Here is a 21,285-nt window from a genome sequence, read left to right on the forward strand (position 1 = left end):
ACAGGACAGGATGGAGGTGTAGTGTAGAGCTGTGTACAGTACAGGAATAGTAGATACAGGACAGGATGGAGGTGTAGTGTAGAGCTGTGTACAGTACAGGAATAGTAGATACAGGACAGGATGGAGGTGTAGTGTAGAGCTGTGTACAGTACAGGAATAGTAGATACAGGACAGGATGGAGGTGTAGTGTAGAGCTGTGTACAGTACAGGAATAGTAGATACAGGACAGGATGGAGGTGTAGTGTAGAGCTGTATGTACAGTACAGGAATAGTAGATACAGGACAGGATGGAGGTGTAGTGTAGAGCTGTGTGTACAGTACAGGAATAGTAGATACTGGACAGGATGGAGGTGTAGTGTAGAGCTGTGTGTACAGTACAGGAATAGTAGATACAGGATGGAGGTGTAGTGTAGAGCTGTGTGTACAGTACAGGAATAGTAGATACGGGACAGGATGGAGGTGTAGTGTAGAGCTGTGTGTACAGTACAGGAATAGTAGATACTGGACAGGATGGAGGTCTGGCTACAGGATAAGCAGTTTTCAGTCAGTGGATATTTTAGAGTTAGTGTCTGGTTCCTTTATCAGAGCTTGCAGCAGACGGCTGTAGAGAGAAGGGAGGGGATATCTAGGAGGAGACGGTGATCGCGTTAGACACTGATGTATTTGGACCTTGTGTTTGAGAAATGACGCGCGGGCAAAGCGCCAGCAGACAGATGTCGATGAGATCGTGGGACAATTAGGATCGCTGCTTGGAGGCATCTGATAACACTAAGTGAACTTCTGCTCATGGGGTGTCACATTGGAGGGGGGAGATGGCCGCTCTCGCCAGTTCTTTGATCCGTCAAAAGCGAGAAATTAAAGACTCTGGAGGAACCCGCCCTGCACCTCCTCAAAGAAAAGTCTGTCCACCGGGAACCAAGTCCTTGTGCCAGAAGCAGCTGCTCTTTCTTGTTTCCAAGGTCCGTCTGTGTGGGAATCAACGGAGATCACTGGACAAAGACCCTGGTAAGACTGCAAAACAAGCACAGTCCGGTCAATATGCACTCTAGTCTCCATCTACTATTCCTGTACTGTACACACAGCTCTACACTACACCTCCATCCTGTCCTGGATCTACTATTCCTGTACTGTACACACAGCTCTACGCTACACCTCCATCCTGTCCTGTATCTACTATTCCTGTACTGTACACACAGCTCTACACTACACCGCCATCCTGTCCCGTATCTACTATTCCTGTACTGTACACAGCTCTACACTACACCTCCATCCTGTCCTGTATCTACTATTCCTGTACTGTACACACGGCTCTACCCTACACCTCCATCCTGTCCTGTATCTACTATTCCTGTACTGTACACAGCTCTACACTACACCTCCATCCTGTCCTGTATCTACTATTCCTGTACTGTACACACAGCTCTACACTACACCGCCATCCTGTCCCGTATCTACTATTCCTGTACTGTACACAGCTCTACACTACACCTCCATCCTGTCCTGTATCTACTATTCCTGTACTGTACACACAGCTCTACACTACACCTCCATCCTGTCCTGTATCTACTATTCCTGTACTGTACACAGCTCTACACTACACCTCCATCCTGTCCTGTATCTACTATTCCTGTACTGTACACAGCTCTACACTACACCTCCATCCTGTCCTGTATCTACTATTCCTGTACTGTACACACGGCTCTACCCTACACCTCCATCCTGTCCTGTATCTACTATTCCTGTACTGTACACAGCTCTACACTACACCTCCATCCTGTCCTGTATCTACTATTCCTGTACTGTACACAGCTCTATACTACACCTCCATCCTGTCCTTTATCTACTATTCCTGTACACACAGCTCTACACTACACCTCCATCCTGTCCCGTATCTACTATTCCTGTACTGTACACAGCTCTACACTACACCTCCATCCTGTCCTGTATCTACTATTCCTGTACTGTACACAGCTCTACACTACACCTCCATCCTGTCCAGTATCTACAATTCCTGTACTGTACACAGCTCTACACTACACCTCCATCCTGTCCTGTATCTACTATTCCTGTACTGTACACACAGCTCTACACTACACCTCCATCCTGTCCTGTATCTACTATTCCTGTACTGTACACAGCTCTACACTACACCTCCATCCTGTCCTGTATCTACTATTCCTGTACTGTACACAGCTCTACACTACACCTCCATCCTGTCCTGTATCTACTATTCCTGTACTGTACACACAGCTCTACACTACACCTCCATCCTGTCCTGTATCTACTATTCCTGTACTGTACACACAGCTCTACACTACACCTCCATCCTGTCCCGTATCTACTATTCCTGTACTGTACACACAGCTCTACACTACACCTCCATCCTGTCCTGTATCTACTATTCCTGTACTGTACACCGCTCTACACTACACCTCCATCCTGTCCTGTATCTACTATTCCTGTACTGTACACAGCTCTACACTACACCTCCATCCTGTCCTGTATCTACTATTCCTGTACCGTACACAGCTCTACACTACACCTCCATCCTGTCCTGTATCTACTATTCCTGTACTGTACACACAGCTCTACACTACACCTCCATCCTGTCCTGTATCTACTATTCCTGTACTGTACACACAGCTCTACACTACACCTCCATCCTGTCCTGTATCTACTATTCCTGTACTGTACACACAGCTCTACACTACACCTCCATCCTGTCCTGTATCTACTATTCCTGTACTGTACACAGCTCTACACTACACCTCCATCCTGTCCTGTATCTACTATTCCTGTACTGTACACACGGCTCTACCCTACACCTCCATCCTGTCCTGTATCTACTATTCCTGTAGTGTACACAGCTCTACACTACACCTCCATCCTGTCCTGTATCTACTATTCCTGTACTGTACACAGCTCTATACTACACCTCCATCCTGTCCTTTATCTACTATTCCTGTACACACAGCTCTACACTACACCTCCATCCTGTCCCGTATCTACTATTCCTGTACTGTACACAGCTCTACACTACACCTCCATCCTGTCCTGTATCTACTATTCCTGTACTGTACACAGCTCTACACTACACCTCCATCCTGTCCAGTATCTACAATTCCTGTACTGTACACAGCTCTACACTACACCTCCATCCTGTCCTGTATCTACTATTCCTGTACTGTACACACAGCTCTACACTACACCTCCATCCTGTCCTGTATCTACTATTCCTGTACTGTACACAGCTCTACACTACACCTCCATCCTGTCCTGTATCTACTATTCCTGTACTGTACACAGCTCTACACTACACCTCCATCCTGTCCTGTATCTACTATTCCTGTACTGTACACACAGCTCTACACTACACCTCCATCCTGTCCTGTATCTACTATTCCTGTACTGTACACACAGCTCTACACTACACCTCCATCCTGTCCTGTATCTACTATTCCTGTACTGTACACCGCTCTACACTACACCTCCATCCTGTCCTGTATCTACTATTCCTGTACTGTACACAGCTCTACACTACACCTCCATCCTGTCCTGTATCTACTATTCCTGTACCGTACACAGCTCTACACTACACCTCCATCCTGTCCTGTATCTACTATTCCTGTACTGTACACACAGCTCTACACTACACCTCCATCCTGTCCTGTATCTACTATTCCTGTACTGTACACACAGCTCTACACTACACCTCCATCCTGTCCCGTATCTACTATTCCTGTACTGTACACACGGCTCTACACTACACCTCCATCCTGTCCTGTATCTACTATTCCTGTACTGTACACAGCTCTACACTACACCTCCATCCTGTCCCGTATCTACTATTCCTGTACTGTACACAGCTCTACACTACACCTCCATTCTGTCCCGTATCTACTATTCCTGTACTGTACACAGCTCTACACTACACCTCCATCCTGTCCTGTATCTACTATTCCTGTACTGTACACACAGCTCTACACTACACCTCCATTCTGTCCCGTATCTACTATTCCTGTACTGTACACAGCTCTACACAACACCTCCATCCTGTCCTGTATCTACTATTCCTGTACTGTACACACAGCTCTACACTACACCTCCATCCTGTCCTGTATCTACTATTCCTGTACTGTACACACAGCTCTACACTACACCTCCTTCCTGTCCTGTATCTATTATTCCTGTACTGTACACACAGCTCTACACTACACCTCCATCCTGTCCTGTATCTACTATTCCTGTACTGTACACACAGCTCTACACTACACCTCCATCCTGTCCTGTATCTACTATTCCTGTACTGTACACACAGCCCTACACTACACCTCCATCCTGTCCTGTATCTACTATTCCTGTACTGTACACACAGCTCTACACTACACCTCCATCCTGTCCTGTATCTACTATTCCTGTACTGTACACAGCTCTACACTACACCTCCATCCTGTCCTGTATCTACTATTCCTGTACTGTACACACAGCTCTACACTACACCTCCATCCTGTCCTGTATCTACTATTCCTGCACTGTACACAGCTCTACACTACATCTCCATCCTGCCCTGTATCTACTATTCCTGTACTGTACACACAGCTCTACACTACACCTCCATCCTGTCCTGTATCTACTATTCCTGTACTGTACACACAGCTCTACACTACACCTCCATCCTGTCCTGTATCTAATATTCCTGTACTGTACACAGCTCTACACTACACCTCCATCCTGCCCTGTATCTACTATTCCTGTACTGTACACACAGCTCTACACTACACCTCCATCCTGTCCTGTATCTACTATTCCTGTACTGTACACAGCTCTACACTACACCTCCATCCTGTCCTGTATCTACTATTCCTGTACTGTACACACAGCTCTACACTACACCTCCATCCTGTCCTGTATCTACTATTCCTGTACTGTACACAGCTCTACACTACACCTCCATCCTGTCCTGTATCTACTATTCCTGTACTGTACACACAGCTCTACACTACACCTCCATCCTGTCCTGTATCTACTATTCCTGTACTGTACACAGCTCTACACTACACCTCCATCCTGTCCTGTATCTACTATTCCTGTACTGTACACACAGCTCTACACTACACCTCCTTCCTGTCCTGTATCTATTATTCCTGTACTGTACACACAGCTCTACACTACACCTCCATCCTGTCCCGTATCTACTATTCCTGTACTGTACACAGCTCTACACAACACCTCCATCCTGTCCCGTATCTACTATTCCTGTACTGTACACAGCTCTACACTACACCTCCATCCTGTCCTGTATCTACTATTCCTGTACTGTACACACAGCTCTACACTACACCTCCATCCTGTCCTGTATCTACTATTCCTGTACTGTACACACAGCTCTACACTGCACCTCCATCCTGTCCTGTATCTACTATTCCTGTACTGTACACAGCTCTACACTACACCTCCATCCTGTCCTGTATCTACTATTCCTGTACTGTACACACAGCTCTACACTACACCTCCTTCCTGTCCTGTATCTATTATTCCTGTACTGTACACACAGCTCTACACTACACCTCCATCCTGTCCTGTATCTACTATTCCTGTACTGTACACACAGCTCTACACTACACCTCCATCCTGTCCTGTATCTACTATTCCTGTACTGTACACAGCTCTACACAACACCTCCATCCTGTCCCGTATCTACTATTCCTGTACTGTACACAGCTCTACACTACACCTCCATCCTGTCCTGTATTTACTATTCCTGTACTGTACACACAGCTCTACACTACACCTCCATCCTGTCCTGTATCTACTATTCCTGTACTGTACACACAGCTCTACACTACACCTCCATCCTGTCCTGTATCTACTATTCCTGTACTGTACACAGCTCTACACTACACCTCCATCCTGTCCTGTATCTACTATTCCTGTACTGTACACACAGCTCTACACTACACCTCCATCCTGTCCTGTATCTACTATTCCTGTACTGTACACACAGCTCTACACTACACCTCCATCCTGTCCCGTATCTACTATTCCTGTACTGTACACAGCTCTACACTACACCTCCATCCTGTCCTGTATCTACTATTCCTGTACTGTACACACAGCTCTACACTACACCTCCATCCTGTCCTGTATCTACTATTCCTGTACTGTACACACAGCTCTACACTACACCTCCTTCCTGTCCTGTATCTATTATTCCTGTACTGTACACACAGCTCTACACTACACCTCCATCCTGTCCTGTATCTACTATTCCTGTACTGTACACACAGCTCTACACTACACCTCCATCCTGTCCTGTATCTACTATTCTTGTACTGTACACACAGCCCTACACTACACCTCCATCCTGTCCTGTATCTACTATTCCTGTACTGTACACACAGCTCTACACTACACCTCCATCCTGTCCTGTATCTACTATTCCTGTACTGTACACAGCTCTACACTACACCTCCATCCTGTCCTGTATCTACTATTCCTGTACTGTACACACAGCTCTACACTACACCTCCATCCTGTCCTGTATCTACTATTCCTGTACTGTACACAGCTCTACACTACACCTCCATCCTGTCCTGTATCTACTATTCCTGTACCGTACACAGCTCTACACTACACCTCCATCCTGTCCTGTATCTACTATTCCTGTACTGTACACAGCTCTACACTACACCTCCATCCTGTCCTGTATCTACTATTCCTGTACCGTACACAGCTCTACACTACACCTCCATCCTGTCCTGTATCTACTATTCCTGTACCGTACACAGCTCTACACTACACCTCCATCCTGTCCCGTATCTACTATTCCTGTACACACAGCTCTACACTACACCTCCATCCTGTCCTGTATCTACTATTCCTGTACTGTACACAGCTCTACACTACACCTCCATCCTGTCCTGTATCTACTATTCCTGTACTGTACACAGCTCTACACTACACCTCCATCCTGTCCTGTATCTAATATTCCTGTACTGTACACACAGCTCTACACTACACCTCCATCCTGCCCTGTATCTACTATTCCTGTACTGTACACACAGCTCTACACTACACCTCCATCCTGTCCTGTATCTACTATTCCTGTACTGTACACAGCTCTACACTACACCTCCATCCTGTCCTGTATCTACTATTCCTGTACTGTACACACAGCTCTACACTACACCTCCATCCTGTCCTGTATCTACTATTCCTGTACTGTACACAGCTCTACACTACACCTCCATCCTGTCCTGTATCTACTATTCCTGTACTGTACACACAGCTCTACACTACACCTCCATCCTGTCCTGTATCTACTATTCCTGTACTGTACACAGCTCTACACTACACCTCCATCCTGTCCTGTATCTACTATTCCTGTACTGTACACACAGCTCTACACTACACCTCCATCCTGTCCTGTATCTACTATTCCTGTACTGTACACAGCTCTACACTACACCTCCATCCTGTCCTGTATCTACTATTCCTGTACTGTACACACAGCTCTACACTACACCTCCATCCTGTCCTGTATCTACTATTCCTGTACTGTACACAGCTCTACACAACACCTCCATCCTGTCCCGTATCTACTATTCCTGTACTGTACACAGCTCTACACTACACCTCCATCCTGTCCTGTATCTACTATTCCTGTACTGTACACACAGCTCTACACTACACCTCCATCCTGTCCCGTATCTACTATTCCTGTACTGTACACAGCTCTACACAACACCTCCATCCTGTCCCGTATCTACTATTCCTGTACTGTACACAGCTCTACACTACACCTCCATCCTGTCCTGTATCTACTATTCCTGTACTGTACACACAGCTCTACACTACACCTCCATCCTGTCCCGTATCTACTATTCCTGTACTGTACACAGCTCTACACTACACCTCCATCCTGTCCTGTATCTACTATTCCTGTACTGTACACACAGCTCTACACTACACCTCCATCCTGTCCTGTATCTACTATTCCTGTACTGTACACAGCTCTACACTACACCTCCATCCTGTCCTGTATCTACTATTCCTATACTGTACACACAGCTCTACACTACACCTCCATCCTGTCCTGTATCTACTATTCCTGTACTGTACACACAGCTCTACACTACTCCTCCATCCTGTCCTGTATCTACTATTCCTGTACTGTACACAGCTCTACACAACACCTCCATCCTGTCCCGTATCTACTATTCCTGTACTGTACACAGCTCTACACTACACCTCCATCCTGTCCTGTATCTACTATTCCTGTACTGTACACACAGCTCTACACTGCACCTCCATCCTGTCCTGTATCTACTATTCCTGTACTGTACACACAGCTCTACACTACACCTCCATCCTGTCCTGTATCTACTATTCCTGTACTGTACACAGCTCTACACTACACCTCCATCCTGTCCTGTATCTACTATTCCTGTACAGTACACACAGCTCTACACTACACCTCCATCCTGTCCTGTATCTACTATTTCTGTACTGTACACAGCTCTACACTACACCTCCATCCTGTCCTGTATCTACTATTCCTGTACTGTACACACAGCTCTACACTACACCTCCTTCCTGTCCTGTATCTTATTCCTGTACTGTACACACAGCTCTACACTACACCTCCATCCTGTCCCGTATCTACTATTCCTGTACTGTACACAGCTCTACACTACACCTCCATCCTGTCCCGTATCTACTATTCCTGTACTGTACACAGCTCTACACTACACCTCCATCCTGTCCTGTATCTACTATTCCTGTACTGTACACACAGCTCTACACTACACCTCCATCCTGTCCTGTATCTACTATTCCTGTACTGTACACACAGCTCTACACTACACCTCCATCCTGTCCTGTATCTACTATTCCTGTACTGTACACAGCTCTACACTACACCTCCATCCTGTCCTGTATCTACTATTCCTGTACTGTACACACAGCTCTACACTACACCTCCATCCTGTCCCGTATCTACTATTCCTGTACTGTACACAGCTCTACACTACACCTCCATCCTGTCCTGTATCTACTATTCCTGTACTGTACACACAGCTCTACACTACACCTCCATCCTGTCCTGTATCTACTATTCCTGTACTGTACACAGCTCTACACTACACCTCCATCCTGTCCTGTATCTACTATTCCTGTACTGTATACAGCTCTACCCTACACCTCCATCCTGTCCTGTATCTACTATTCCTGTACTGTACACAGCTCTACACTACACCTCCATCCTGTCCTGTATCTACTATTCCTGTACACACAGTTCTACACTACACCTCCATCCTGTCCTGTATCTACTATTCCTGTACTGTACACACAGCTCTACACTACACCTCCATCCTGTCCTGTATCTACTATTCCTGTACTGTACACACAGCTCTACACTACACCTCCATCCTGTCCTGTATCTACAATTCCTGTACTGTACACAGCTCTACACTACACCTCCATCCTGTCCTGTATCTACTATTCCTGTACTGTACACACAGCTCTACACTACACCTCCATCCTGTCCTGTATCTACTATTCCTGTACTGTACACACAGCTCTACACTACACCTCCATCCTGTCCCGTATCTACTATTCCTGTACTGTACACAGCTCTACACTACACCTCCATCCTGTCCTGTATCTACTATTCCTGTACTGTACACAGCTCTACACTACACCTCCATCCTGTCCTGTATCTACTATTCCTGTACTGTACACACAGCTCTACACTACACCTCCATCCTGTCCTGTATCTACTATTCCTGTACACACAGCTCTACACTACACCTCCATCCTGTCCTGTATCTACTATTCCTGTACTGTACACAGCGCTACACTACACCTCCATCCTGTCCTGTATCTACTATTCCTGTACTGTACACCGCTCTACACTACACCTCCATCCTGTCCTGCATCTACTATTCCTGTACTGTACACAGCTCTACACTACACCTCCATCCTGTCCTGTATCTACTATTCCTGTACTGTACACCGCTCTACACTACACCTCCATCCTGTCCTGTATCTACTATTCCTGTACACACAGCTCTACACTACACCTCCATCCTGTCCTGTATCTACTCTTCCTGTACTGTACACACAGCTCTACACTACACCTCCATCCTGTCCTGCATCTACTATTCCTGTACTGTACACAGTTCTACACTACACCTCCATCCTGTCCTGTATCTACTATTCCTGTACTGTACACACAGCTCTACACTACACCTCCATCCTGCCCTGTATCTACTATTCCTGTACTGTACACACAGCTCTACACTACACCTCCATCCTGTCCTGTATCTACTATTCCTGTACTGTACACAGCTCTACACTACACCTCCATCCTGTCCTGTATCTACTATTCCTGTACTGTACACAGCTCTACACTACACCTCCATCCTGTCCTGTATCTACTATTCCTGTACTGTACACACAGCTCTACACTACACCTCCATCCTGTCCTGTATCTACTATTCCTGTACTGTACACACAGCTCTACACTACACCTCCATCCTGTCCTGTATCTACTATTCCTGTACTGTACACACAGCTCTACACTACACCTCCATCCTGTCCTGTATCTACTATTCCTGTACTGTATACAGCTCTACCCTACACCTCCATCCTGTCCTGTATCTACTATTCCTGTACTGTACACAGCTCTACACTACACCTCCATCCTGTCCTGTATCTACTATTCCTGTACACACAGTTCTACACTACACCTCCATCCTGTCCTGTATCTACTATTCCTGTACTGTACACACAGCTCTACACTACACCTCCATCCTGTCCTGTATCTACTATTCCTGTACTGTACACACAGCTCTACACTACACCTCCATCCTGTCCTGTATCTACAATTCCTGTACTGTACACAGCTCTACACTACACCTCCATCCTGTCCTGTATCTACTATTCCTGTACTGTACACACAGCTCTACACTACACCTCCATCCTGTCCTGTATCTACTATTCCTGTACTGTACACACAGCTCTACACTACACCTCCATCCTGTCCCGTATCTACTATTCCTGTACTGTACACAGCTCTACACTACACCTCCATCCTGTCCTGTATCTACTATTCCTGTACTGTACACAGCTCTACACTACACCTCCATCCTGTCCTGTATCTACTATTCCTGTACTGTACACACAGCTCTACACTACACCTCCATCCTGTCCTGTATCTACTATTCCTGTACACACAGCTCTACACTACACCTCCATCCTGTCCTGTATCTACTATTCCTGTACTGTACACAGCGCTACACTACACCTCCATCCTGTCCTGTATCTACTATTCCTGTACTGTACACCGCTCTACACTACACCTCCATCCTGTCCTGCATCTACTATTCCTGTACTGTACACAGCTCTACACTACACCTCCATCCTGTCCTGTATCTACTATTCCTGTACTGTACACCGCTCTACACTACACCTCCATCCTGTCCTGTATCTACTATTCCTGTACACACAGCTCTACACTACACCTCCATCCTGTCCTGTATCTACTCTTCCTGTACTGTACACACAGCTCTACACTACACCTCCATCCTGTCCTGCATCTACTATTCCTGTACTGTACACAGTTCTACACTACACCTCCATCCTGTCCTGTATCTACTATTCCTGTACTGTACACACAGCTCTACACTACACCTCCATCCTGCCCTGTATCTACTATTCCTGTACTGTACACACAGCTCTACACTACACCTCCATCCTGTCCTGTATCTACTATTCCTGTACTGTACACAGCTCTACACTACACCTCCATCCTGTCCTGTATCTACTATTCCTGTACTGTACACAGCTCTACACTACACCTCCATCCTGTCCTGTATCTACTATTCCTGTACTGTACACACAGCTCTACACTACACCTCCATCCTGTCCTGTATCTACTATTCCTGTACTGTACACACAGCTCTACACTACACCTCCATCCTGTCCTGTATCTACTATTCCTGTACTGTACACACAGCTCTACACTATGTGAGGACAATGTATAAAATCGGTAGTAGTTTCTCTGCCTTTTAGCACCATAGCTGAGGGAATTCGGCACCGCTAACCATGGTGCTGTGAAACACATGGTCGCTCTAAAACCCCCCCCCTCTTTTTTCCCTTCCTGAATACAACCAATCAGCCCTAGGACAAACACTGGGTAACCTGAAGCTGTGTGTGAGCAGGGTGTGGCCTTACACTGCAGGTGACCAATCATGCAAAGCCACCTGTGGTCCCTCCCTTCTTAGTCAGGAATGTCTTTGTCCTGAGAGTCTCACAATGTAAATATCTCGGAGACCTCAGTGAATATCATTAGTGATGCCCCAAGGCTGGAGTATATAAGCACCCACACTTAACCCAGCCAGCAGTTGGAGTTTTGTTGCCTGAGGACTTGAGCTGTACTATGCATTGGGACATCTGGGGGTCTGCCTGCAGCATGGTTTTGCCTGACCTGAACTGAGAACATGTGAGTGTTACCTTTTCTTATTTACTCCCTGTTTATTTCATAATTACCCTTGTACATATTTGCAATTGTCTCATTTATAACATCTTTATAAAATATTTTTGATAAAGCACTGCCTAATTTTTTATGGGATATAATATTATATATTAGTCCGTTCTCCTGTTCTAAACCGTACCCGAAGTCTCTTGAAGGGAAAATACGCTACTGTTACTGTTGTGTTGGGTTAGCTTCGGACCCGTTTAATCGAAGCTGGTGGCAGTGATACCGATAGTGTGCAGACTTTTGGGTGATGCTGAAGCGGCTGCGGGGTTAATAATTATTGTTCCTGCCTGAGTGGGAGTAGTATCGCGTCACTGCAGCGTGCCCAATAGCCAGTACATAGCAGGCAGCCTTTCTGGCGACTAATTACCCAGGGTGCAGTACCTAATCTGACCTGAGAGTAAGGGGGGCGCAAGAGAGCTCCAAGTGTTAAGTGGAACTGTAAGTGGGATATACATAAATCCCTGCAGTTCGTGGTATACAGAAAAGCAGTGGGATACCTAGAATAAGCCCCTGCTGTAAACCAAGAGGTCAATAGCCTTGTGTGTGTTGTTTCATCACATTGTAGCAGTGGAGGGATAACTAAGGCTACGTTCACATTAGCGTTGCGCCGCCCTGTTTTGCGACGCGTGCGTCGTTTTTGACGAAAATCGGACGCACAGAAAATGCAACTTGTTGCATTTTCTTGCGTCCGACGCTAGCGTCGGAAACGACGCACGTGGCGAAAAACGCCACCCAAAAAACGCACGCGTCCCCTATGTTAAACATAGGGGCGCGTCGCCGCTGCGTCGCCGCTACGTTCACATTAGCGTTGCGCGCCGCTGCGTCGGCGACGCAACGCACGACGCACAAAAAAAACGCGCGCAAACGCACGCAAAAACGCTGCGTTTTGCGACGCGTGCGTCGTTTTTTGACGAAAATCGGACGCACGGAAAATGCAACTTGTTGCATTTTCTTGCGTCCGACGCTAGCGTCAAAAACGACGCACGTGTCGTAAAACGCAACAAAAAAAACGCACGCGTCCCCCATGTTAAACATAGGGGCGCGTCGCCGCTGCGTCGCCGCTGTGTCGCCGACGCAACAGCGACGCACATTAGCGGAACGCTAATGTGAACGTAGCCTTAGAGCATTAGTGATTTGGTTTGAGTAATCATTCCTCTCACTAAAAACTTGCAGAAAGTTCTTGCGAGGACTCTGAGCAAATAAGTTTGGAGAACGAACTCAGTGTTTTATTAGTCTTGAGACAATTGTGTACGGGTAATTATCTCCTCCCTTTCTCTTTGTTTTTCTATCCTATCTTTTATTTGGCAACCATGGTTGTGCTGGGAGAAACCTTCTATGAGCAGCAGACCAGAGACACCCTTGTCGCCTTATGCAAGTCACAGCACATTGACTTTGCAAGCAAAAACAAAGCCCAACTGGTCGCAGATCTGGTGCAATGGGAAGCCGCTCGAGACCAATCTCAGAGCTCAGAGGCCGCAGATGCCAGCACAAGCGAACGTGGTGCTGCAGCAGAGGTCCAACCACTGAATGCTGGCCCTGTTAGCAATCCGGGCGAATTGGACCCCCACCTGCAGGCGGCCTTGAACGAATTCCCCACTGACGACCATGAGGGACGTCGGCAGCTGATTCAGCAATACCGGCAGGAGGCCCAGCAAGCCGAGAGAGAGGCCCGAGCTGAGAGAGAGGCCCGAGCCGAGCGGCAAGCCGAGCGAGAGGCTCAGGCCCAGCGAGCCGAGCGGGAGGCTGAGAGAGCCGAGCGCCAAGCCCGCGAGAACATGAACTGGAGATGCTCCGGCAGGGGGGGATGCCTTCCACCGCCCAGAGCCGCGAGCCCGGCAGCGCTCAGATACCTAAGCCCCGGCCCGATCACGGACGTAGACTTGGACACTTTTCTGCGGGCCTTTGAGAAAGCCTGCAGACAGTACCGGCTGCCTACAGATGAATGGGCCCGATACCTGACACCAGGGCTGAGAGGTAAAGCTCTGGAGGCGTTTGCTGCCCTCCCTCAATAACAAGATGGTGACTATGAGGCCATCAAGCAGGCTCTGATAGCCAAGTACCAGCTTACACCCGAGGTGTACCGTAGAAAGTTCCGGACCCTCCAACGTGGCCCACACGACAGTTACAGTGATGTGGTGCATGGACTGGGGACCCACTTTGACCAGTGGACCCAAGGACTGTCAGTGACCACCTTTGCACAGCTGCGAGACCTGATGATCAAAGACCAGTTCTTTCATCTCTGCCTAGCTGAGGTGCGACAGTTCGTGATGGACAGAGAACCCAAAGACGTGACGAAAGCAGCGCAGATTGCCGATGCCTATGAGGCCAATCGTAGATCGGAAGTGCGGAGGCCAGTCACCACCAGCTGGAGAGGGGGTAAGCCTGCAACCAACGCCAGTACCCCTGCCAGCCAGCACACCAGAGGTCCTGGCCCTGTGGCCAACAACACCAGACCTACCACCGAACCTCGCCAGTGTTACTACTGCAAGCGGCCTGGGCATATCAGTACCTTCTGTCCAGAAAGGCCGAAGAACCCCCCAGCCAAGGCCCCAGGGCCTAATGCAGCAGTTCTTTTGGTGGGTGGTGTGGTTGGGAGGGTGTGTGACAACGTACAGCCCGTCACTGTGGGAGGCCATGTTGCTACAGGCCTCAAGGACACCGGGGCTGAACGAACCCTCATCCGACCCGAACTGGCGGCCCCTGAAGAAATCATTCCGGGGAAAACCCTAACTGTCACTGGGATTGGGGGCATCCGCTGTCCCTTACCGATGGCCCGGGTTTTTATTGATTGGGGTGCTGGGAGCGGGGTGAAGGAAATGGGGCTGTCGGATAATTTGCCCACTGATGTTTGGTTGGGGACTGATTTGGGGAGGATGTTTGCATACTATGTCCCTGACACCCCTCCCCAATCTACTAATGAGGGTAAAGTTAACCCTGATGATGATGATGATGGGAGATCGCATGTGTTACCTGACCATGCTTTATCTTGTAATGATGCATCTAATAACCATTTTTTCCCTAGGATTGATGGTGAAAATGTTGTACCTGTGCCAGCTGAACCTGATAATGATTTTTCTGTGAAGGTTAATGTGTCCATAGGTACAGGTGTGCCCAGCCATGTCGCTCTGCGGAGTGAGACGGCTGAGGAACCCCTAACAGGGGCAAGTGTCGGTGCTACAGGAAATGGGGAGATGCATGGGAACCGTGAGGAAGGTGACGCCATGAAAGTGACCAGTGCCACCGAGGAAGGTAACTGGCCCATAAGTAGCACTGCCCCTGAAGTGTTGGGGGTGGATGGGGAGGTAGAGCCCATAGCAGCGCCGGCTGATGGGACTGTAGAAATCTCCGGGGAGACAGCCTACGTAGCTGCTGTCACCCGCAGTCAGAGTGCCCGGAACGCAGATAACTGTCAGCCTTCCGGACCCTCCTCAGTCACCACTGTGACTGAACCAGAGGTGGACCCAGAGCAGGTCCAAGAGGGTTCCCGTGGGGAAGGGACCCTGACATCGCTTCTGGCTTCCCCTAGCCAGGAGTTTCAGGCCGCTCTGCACACAGATGCGAGCCTAGAGAGTTTGAGACAACTTGCCGGGACGCACTTCTCCGAGGCTGATAAGGAGAAGGTGTTCTGGGAACGAGGAAGGTTGTACCGGGAGACAGTACCCGGAGAATCACAAAAGGAGTGGTTGAGGGAAAGACAGCTGGTCGTCCCACAGCAATTCCGGGGTGAGTTGTTGCGGATTGCCCATGAGATCCCGCTAGCTGGACAGTGGGGGTTCAGCAAAACTAAGGCCCGGCTGTCTCAACACTTCTATTGGCCTAAGATGGGGACAGATGTGTCAAACTACTGCCGCTCCTGTATCACTTGTCAAAGAGTAGGGAAGGCGGGACCTGCTATTGAAGCTCCCCTGATCCCTTTGCCAGTGATAGAGGAGCCTTTCCAGAGGATCGCGGTGGACATTGTGGGCCCGCTGGCCGTCCCCAGCAGCTCTGGAAAGCAATACATCCTTACTGTGGTAGACTACGCTACCCGGTACCCAGAGGCAGTAGCTCTGTCCTCAACTAGGGCAGATAAGGTGGCAGATGCCCTGTTGGCCATCTTTTCACGTGTAGGATTTCCCAGGGAAATGCTTACTGATCAAGGGACCCAATTTATGTCTCGCCTAATGGAGGCTCTCTGTAAGAGAATGCAGGTGAAGCACCTGGTATCGAGTGCGTACCACCCACAGACCAATGGCTTGTGTGAACGCTTCAATGGTACCCTCAAACAGATGCTACGCATGCTGGTTGAGACCCAAGGGCGCGACTGGGAGCGGTACCTCCCACACCTGCTGTTCGCTTACCGAGAGGTTCCGCAGGCCTCGACGGGGTTCTCCCCCTTCGAGCTCCTGTACGGCAGGCGAGTCCGGGGACCCCTTGGGTTGGTAAGAGAATCCTGGGAAGAGGAGCCGAACCCTTCTGAAGTGTCCATAGTGGAGTATGTCATGCGCTTCCGTGACAAGATGCAGACCTTGACGCAGTTGGTGCATGACAACATGACGCAGGCTCAGGCTGATCAGAAGCACTGGTACGACCAGAACTCCCGGGAGTGGACCTACCACGTGAGTCAAAAGGTGTGGGTGCTGGTCCCCGTACCGACGGATAAGCTTCAGGCAGCCTGGGAGGGCCCGTACGTCGTCCACCAACAGCTCAACCCGGTCACATACGTGGTCACGCTGGACCACGCTCGGGGTAGGCGAAAGACCTTTCACGTCAACATGATAAAGGCTCATCACGAATGTGAACCTTTCGTCCTACCGGTCTGCAGTTTGGCCGAAGACTGGGAGGAAGACACCCTCCTGGATATGCTGGCCAAGGCCGGTGGGTCCATCAAGGAGGTGGAGGTAAGCGCCTCACTAACCGAACCCCAGCGGTCGCAGTTGCGGGCCAAGCTGGAACCCTTCCGGGTCATGTTCTTCAACCGACCTGGAAGGACTGAGTTAGCAGTCCACGAGGTGGACACCAGGAATCATGCCCCACTACGGCGAACACCCTATCGAATCTCCGACCAGGTGCAGCAGGTTATGTGCCAGGAGATTGGTGAGATGTTACAGCTGGGGGTGATTCCACGGGCCAAAGAGTGCGTGGGTCTCACCTGTAGTTCTCATGCCCATGAAGGACCGGACCACCCGGTTCTGTGTGGACTACAGGGGGCTCAATCGCCATCACAGTCTCTGACATGCACCCAATGCCGTGCATCGAGGAGCTGCTTGAGAGGTTAGCTGGCGCAGATTACCTGACCATAATGGATCTGAGTCGAAGATACTGGCAGATTCCCCTGAGCCCCTGAGGCTCAGGAGAAGTCTGCCTTTATCACACCCTTTGGACTGTACCAGTCCACAGTCATGCCCTTCGGCATGAAGAATGCCCTTGCCACTTTCCAGCGGATAGTCAACCTCCTGCTTCAGGGACTGGAGTACGCGGTGGCGTACTTGGATGACATTGCCATCTTCAGTTCCTCCTGGGAGGAACACCTGCAGCATCTCAAGGAGGTGCTCAGGCGAATTCTCCGAGCTGGACTGACTATCAAGCCAGGAAAGTGCCAGATGGGCATGAGTGAGGTCCACTACCTGGGGCATCGGGCAGGTGGGGGCACCCTAAAGCCAGAGCCTGAGAAAGTGGGAGCAATCGTGAACTGGCCCACCCCCAAGACCAAGATACAGGTGATGTCCTTCCTGGGCACCGCAGGGTACTATAGTAGCCTGGCAAAAACTTTGATGTACCTCACCAGGAAGAAGCTACCCCACATCGTCAACTGGACCGATGGCTGTGAGGGGGCCTTCCAGGCGTTGAAAACAGCACTGTGCAACATCCCTGTGTTGAAAGCAGTCGACCGTTCTTGGTACAGACTGACGCCAGCAAGTTTGGCCTCAGTGCTGTGCTCAGCCAGGTTGACTCGGAGGACCAAAAGCACCCCGTGTTGTACCTGAGCTGGAAACTTCTGCCGAGAGAAGGCGCCTACTCCACTGTCGAGAAGGAGTGCCACCAATTTATCACGATTCACACCGTGACTGTCACCCCTACGTCACGGATCGGGGTGACTTTAGGCCAACAGACGGCTATCACATGTGCAGGGAGGCTTATCTTAGTTATCCCTCTACTGCTACAATGTGATGAAAACACACACAAGGTTATTGACCTCTTAGTTTTACAGCAGGGGCTTATGTTAGTTATCCCACTGCTGTGCAATATAACACGAACTGCAGGGACTTGTGTATATCCCGCTTTACAGTTCCGCTTGAAAACTTGCAGCTCTCTGGTGCCCCTTACCCTCAGGTCAGATTAGGTACTGCACCTAGGGTAATTAGTCGCTAGAAAGGCTGCCTATGTACTGGCTATTAGGCACGCTGCAGCGAGGTGATATAACTACTTCCACTCAGGCAGGAAAAATAATTATCAACGCCGCCGTTGCTACAACGACTCCCAAATACCCAGAACAAGGGTATGCTGCCACCAGCGTCGATTAACGGGTCCGAAGCTAACCCAAAACAGTAGCGTAATTCCCTTCAGAAAGCTTAGGGTACGTTTTAGAGCAGGAAGAACGAATCTAGTAATTTAAATATTTTTATGTTTATAAAAAGGTATATAAAGAGGTTACAATATGAGACAAAGTATGTACAAGGCAATTATAAAATAACGGGATTAAATTAGAAAAGGTAAAACTCACATGTTCTTTGGTCATTTCAAGCAAAACCATGCTGGTAGGGACAACCCCAAATGTCCCAATGCATCAGGAGGTCTGGATAGGAACTGCTCCTCAGGTATGACTGCAGACTGGATTAAGCGTAGAGACTTATAAACTGCAGCCTCGTGACATCACTAAAGGGCTGGTTAATGATATGTACTGAGGTCAGAGATATTTACGTTCTGAGACTCTGGAGACAAAAGAAATTCCTGACTGAGAAGGGAGGAACAACAGGTGGCTTTGCAGGATTGGTCACCTGCAGTTTAAAGCCACACCTTGCTCACACACTAGCTTCAATTTACCCAGTGTCTGCCATAGGGCTGGTTTGTTGTATTCAGGTAGGGGGAGAGATTGAGAGGGCTCACAGCTGCCATGTGTTTTCAGGACCATGGCCAGATGTGCAAAAATCCCTCAGCTATGGTTTTTGCATTATCGTGACAACACCTCCATCCTGTCCAGTATCTACTATTCCTGTACCGTACACAGCTCTACACTACACCTCCATCCTGTCCTGTATCTACTATTCCTGTACTGTACACAGAGCTCTACACTACACCTCCATCCTGTCCTGTATCTACTATTCCTGTACTGTACACAGCTCTACACTACACCTCCACCCAGTCCTGCATCTACTATTCCTGTACTGTACACAGCTCTACACTACACCTCCATCCTACCATTGGTGTACATACTTGTAGACAGGTCATCTATTCTTTTCTCTTCTTTTTTTTTTTTTTTTTTTGCTTCTCTGTTGCCTGGATAATGAATTCTGTTTCCCAGTGGATGCAAGAAAGGAGGTCAGGGGCAATGAGAGGAGAGATGTGTAGAGTGCTAACATGGAGGGGGAGGTGGAGTGATGTATTCTAAGTGTTTCTTAGTGATCTATAACTTTTTTTTTTTCAGAGCCGATGCTGAAAGGTATAGTGACTCGTCTTCTTAGCAGAATGGGCTTCTACCTCCAGTTTCTTCCTGATGGGACAGTTTCGGGAACAAAAGAAGAAATTTGCCCATATAGTGAGTAAAGTTACCTCAGATGGACAGACTAGGGATTATAGGTGGAGATTGGTGGGTTACAGGATAATACTAGATGTTAGGCATTATAGAAAGATGCCACGATTCACACCGTGACCGTCACCCCCACGTCACGGTTCGGGGTGACTTTAGGCCAACAGACGGCTATCACATGTGCAGGGGGGCTTATCTTAGTTATTCCTCCACTGCTACAATGTGATGAAAAAAACACACACAAGTCTATTGACCTCTTAGTTTACAGCAGGGGCTTATTTTAGGTATCCCACTGCTCTCCAAGATACCACGAACTGCAGGGATTTATGTATATCCCGCTTTACAGTTCCGCTTGAACTTGCAGCTCTCTGGTGCCCCCCTTACCCTCAGGTCAGATTAGGTACTGCACCTAGGGTAATTAGACGCCAGAAAGGCTGCCTGCTATGTACTAGCTATTGGGCACGCTGCAGCGATGTGATATAACTACTCCCACGCAGGCAGGAACAATAATTATCAACGCAGCATTCGCTACAACGACTCCCAAAGGCACAGCACACGGTATGCTGCCACCAGCATCGATTAAACGGGTCCAAAGCTAACCCAAAACAGTAGCGCAATTCCCTTCAGAAAACTTAGGGTACGTTTTAGAGCAGGAAGAACGAAAACTAGAAATTTATATATTTTACTCCGAAAGAAGACAGTGTTTATAAAAAGGCATATAAAGATGTTACAATATGAGACAATTGGAAATATGTACAAAGGTAATTATAAAATAACAGGGTTTAAATAAGAAATCAATACTTACATGTGTTCAGATCATGGCAGGCAGAACCAGGCTAGTCGGTGGAGGTCCCAAATGTCCCAATGCATCAGGTCTGGCAGTGAGGGCTCCTCTGGTAAGACACAGACTAAACTAAAGATTGGGTTAAGGTTAGAGACTTTTAAACCCCAGCCTTTTGACATCACAAAAGGGGTTGGTTTCCACGGACCCTCCCATCTCCTCAGACATACCAAA

General features: G+C 48.3%; 1 protein-coding gene across 1 annotated transcript in view; it reads left to right on the forward strand.

Moving 5' to 3' along the window:
- The first annotated feature begins 555 nt into the window (after positions 1–555).
- Positions 556–21,285, forward strand: part of FGF11 (fibroblast growth factor 11) — a 105,313-nt gene continuing 84,583 nt past the window's right edge. Inside the window, exons 1-2 of the mRNA XM_069767590.1 lie at positions 556–1,005; positions 20,169–20,279. Coding sequence (XP_069623691.1) covers positions 813–1,005; positions 20,169–20,279 — 304 coding nt within the window. The 5' untranslated portion in view covers positions 556–812. The remainder of the gene's footprint in view (positions 1,006–20,168; positions 20,280–21,285) is intronic.

The sequence above is a fragment of the Ranitomeya imitator genome, chromosome 4, assembly GCF_032444005.1.
Source record: "Ranitomeya imitator isolate aRanImi1 chromosome 4, aRanImi1.pri, whole genome shotgun sequence".
In the NCBI taxonomy this organism is placed as follows: Eukaryota; Metazoa; Chordata; class Amphibia; order Anura; family Dendrobatidae; genus Ranitomeya; species Ranitomeya imitator.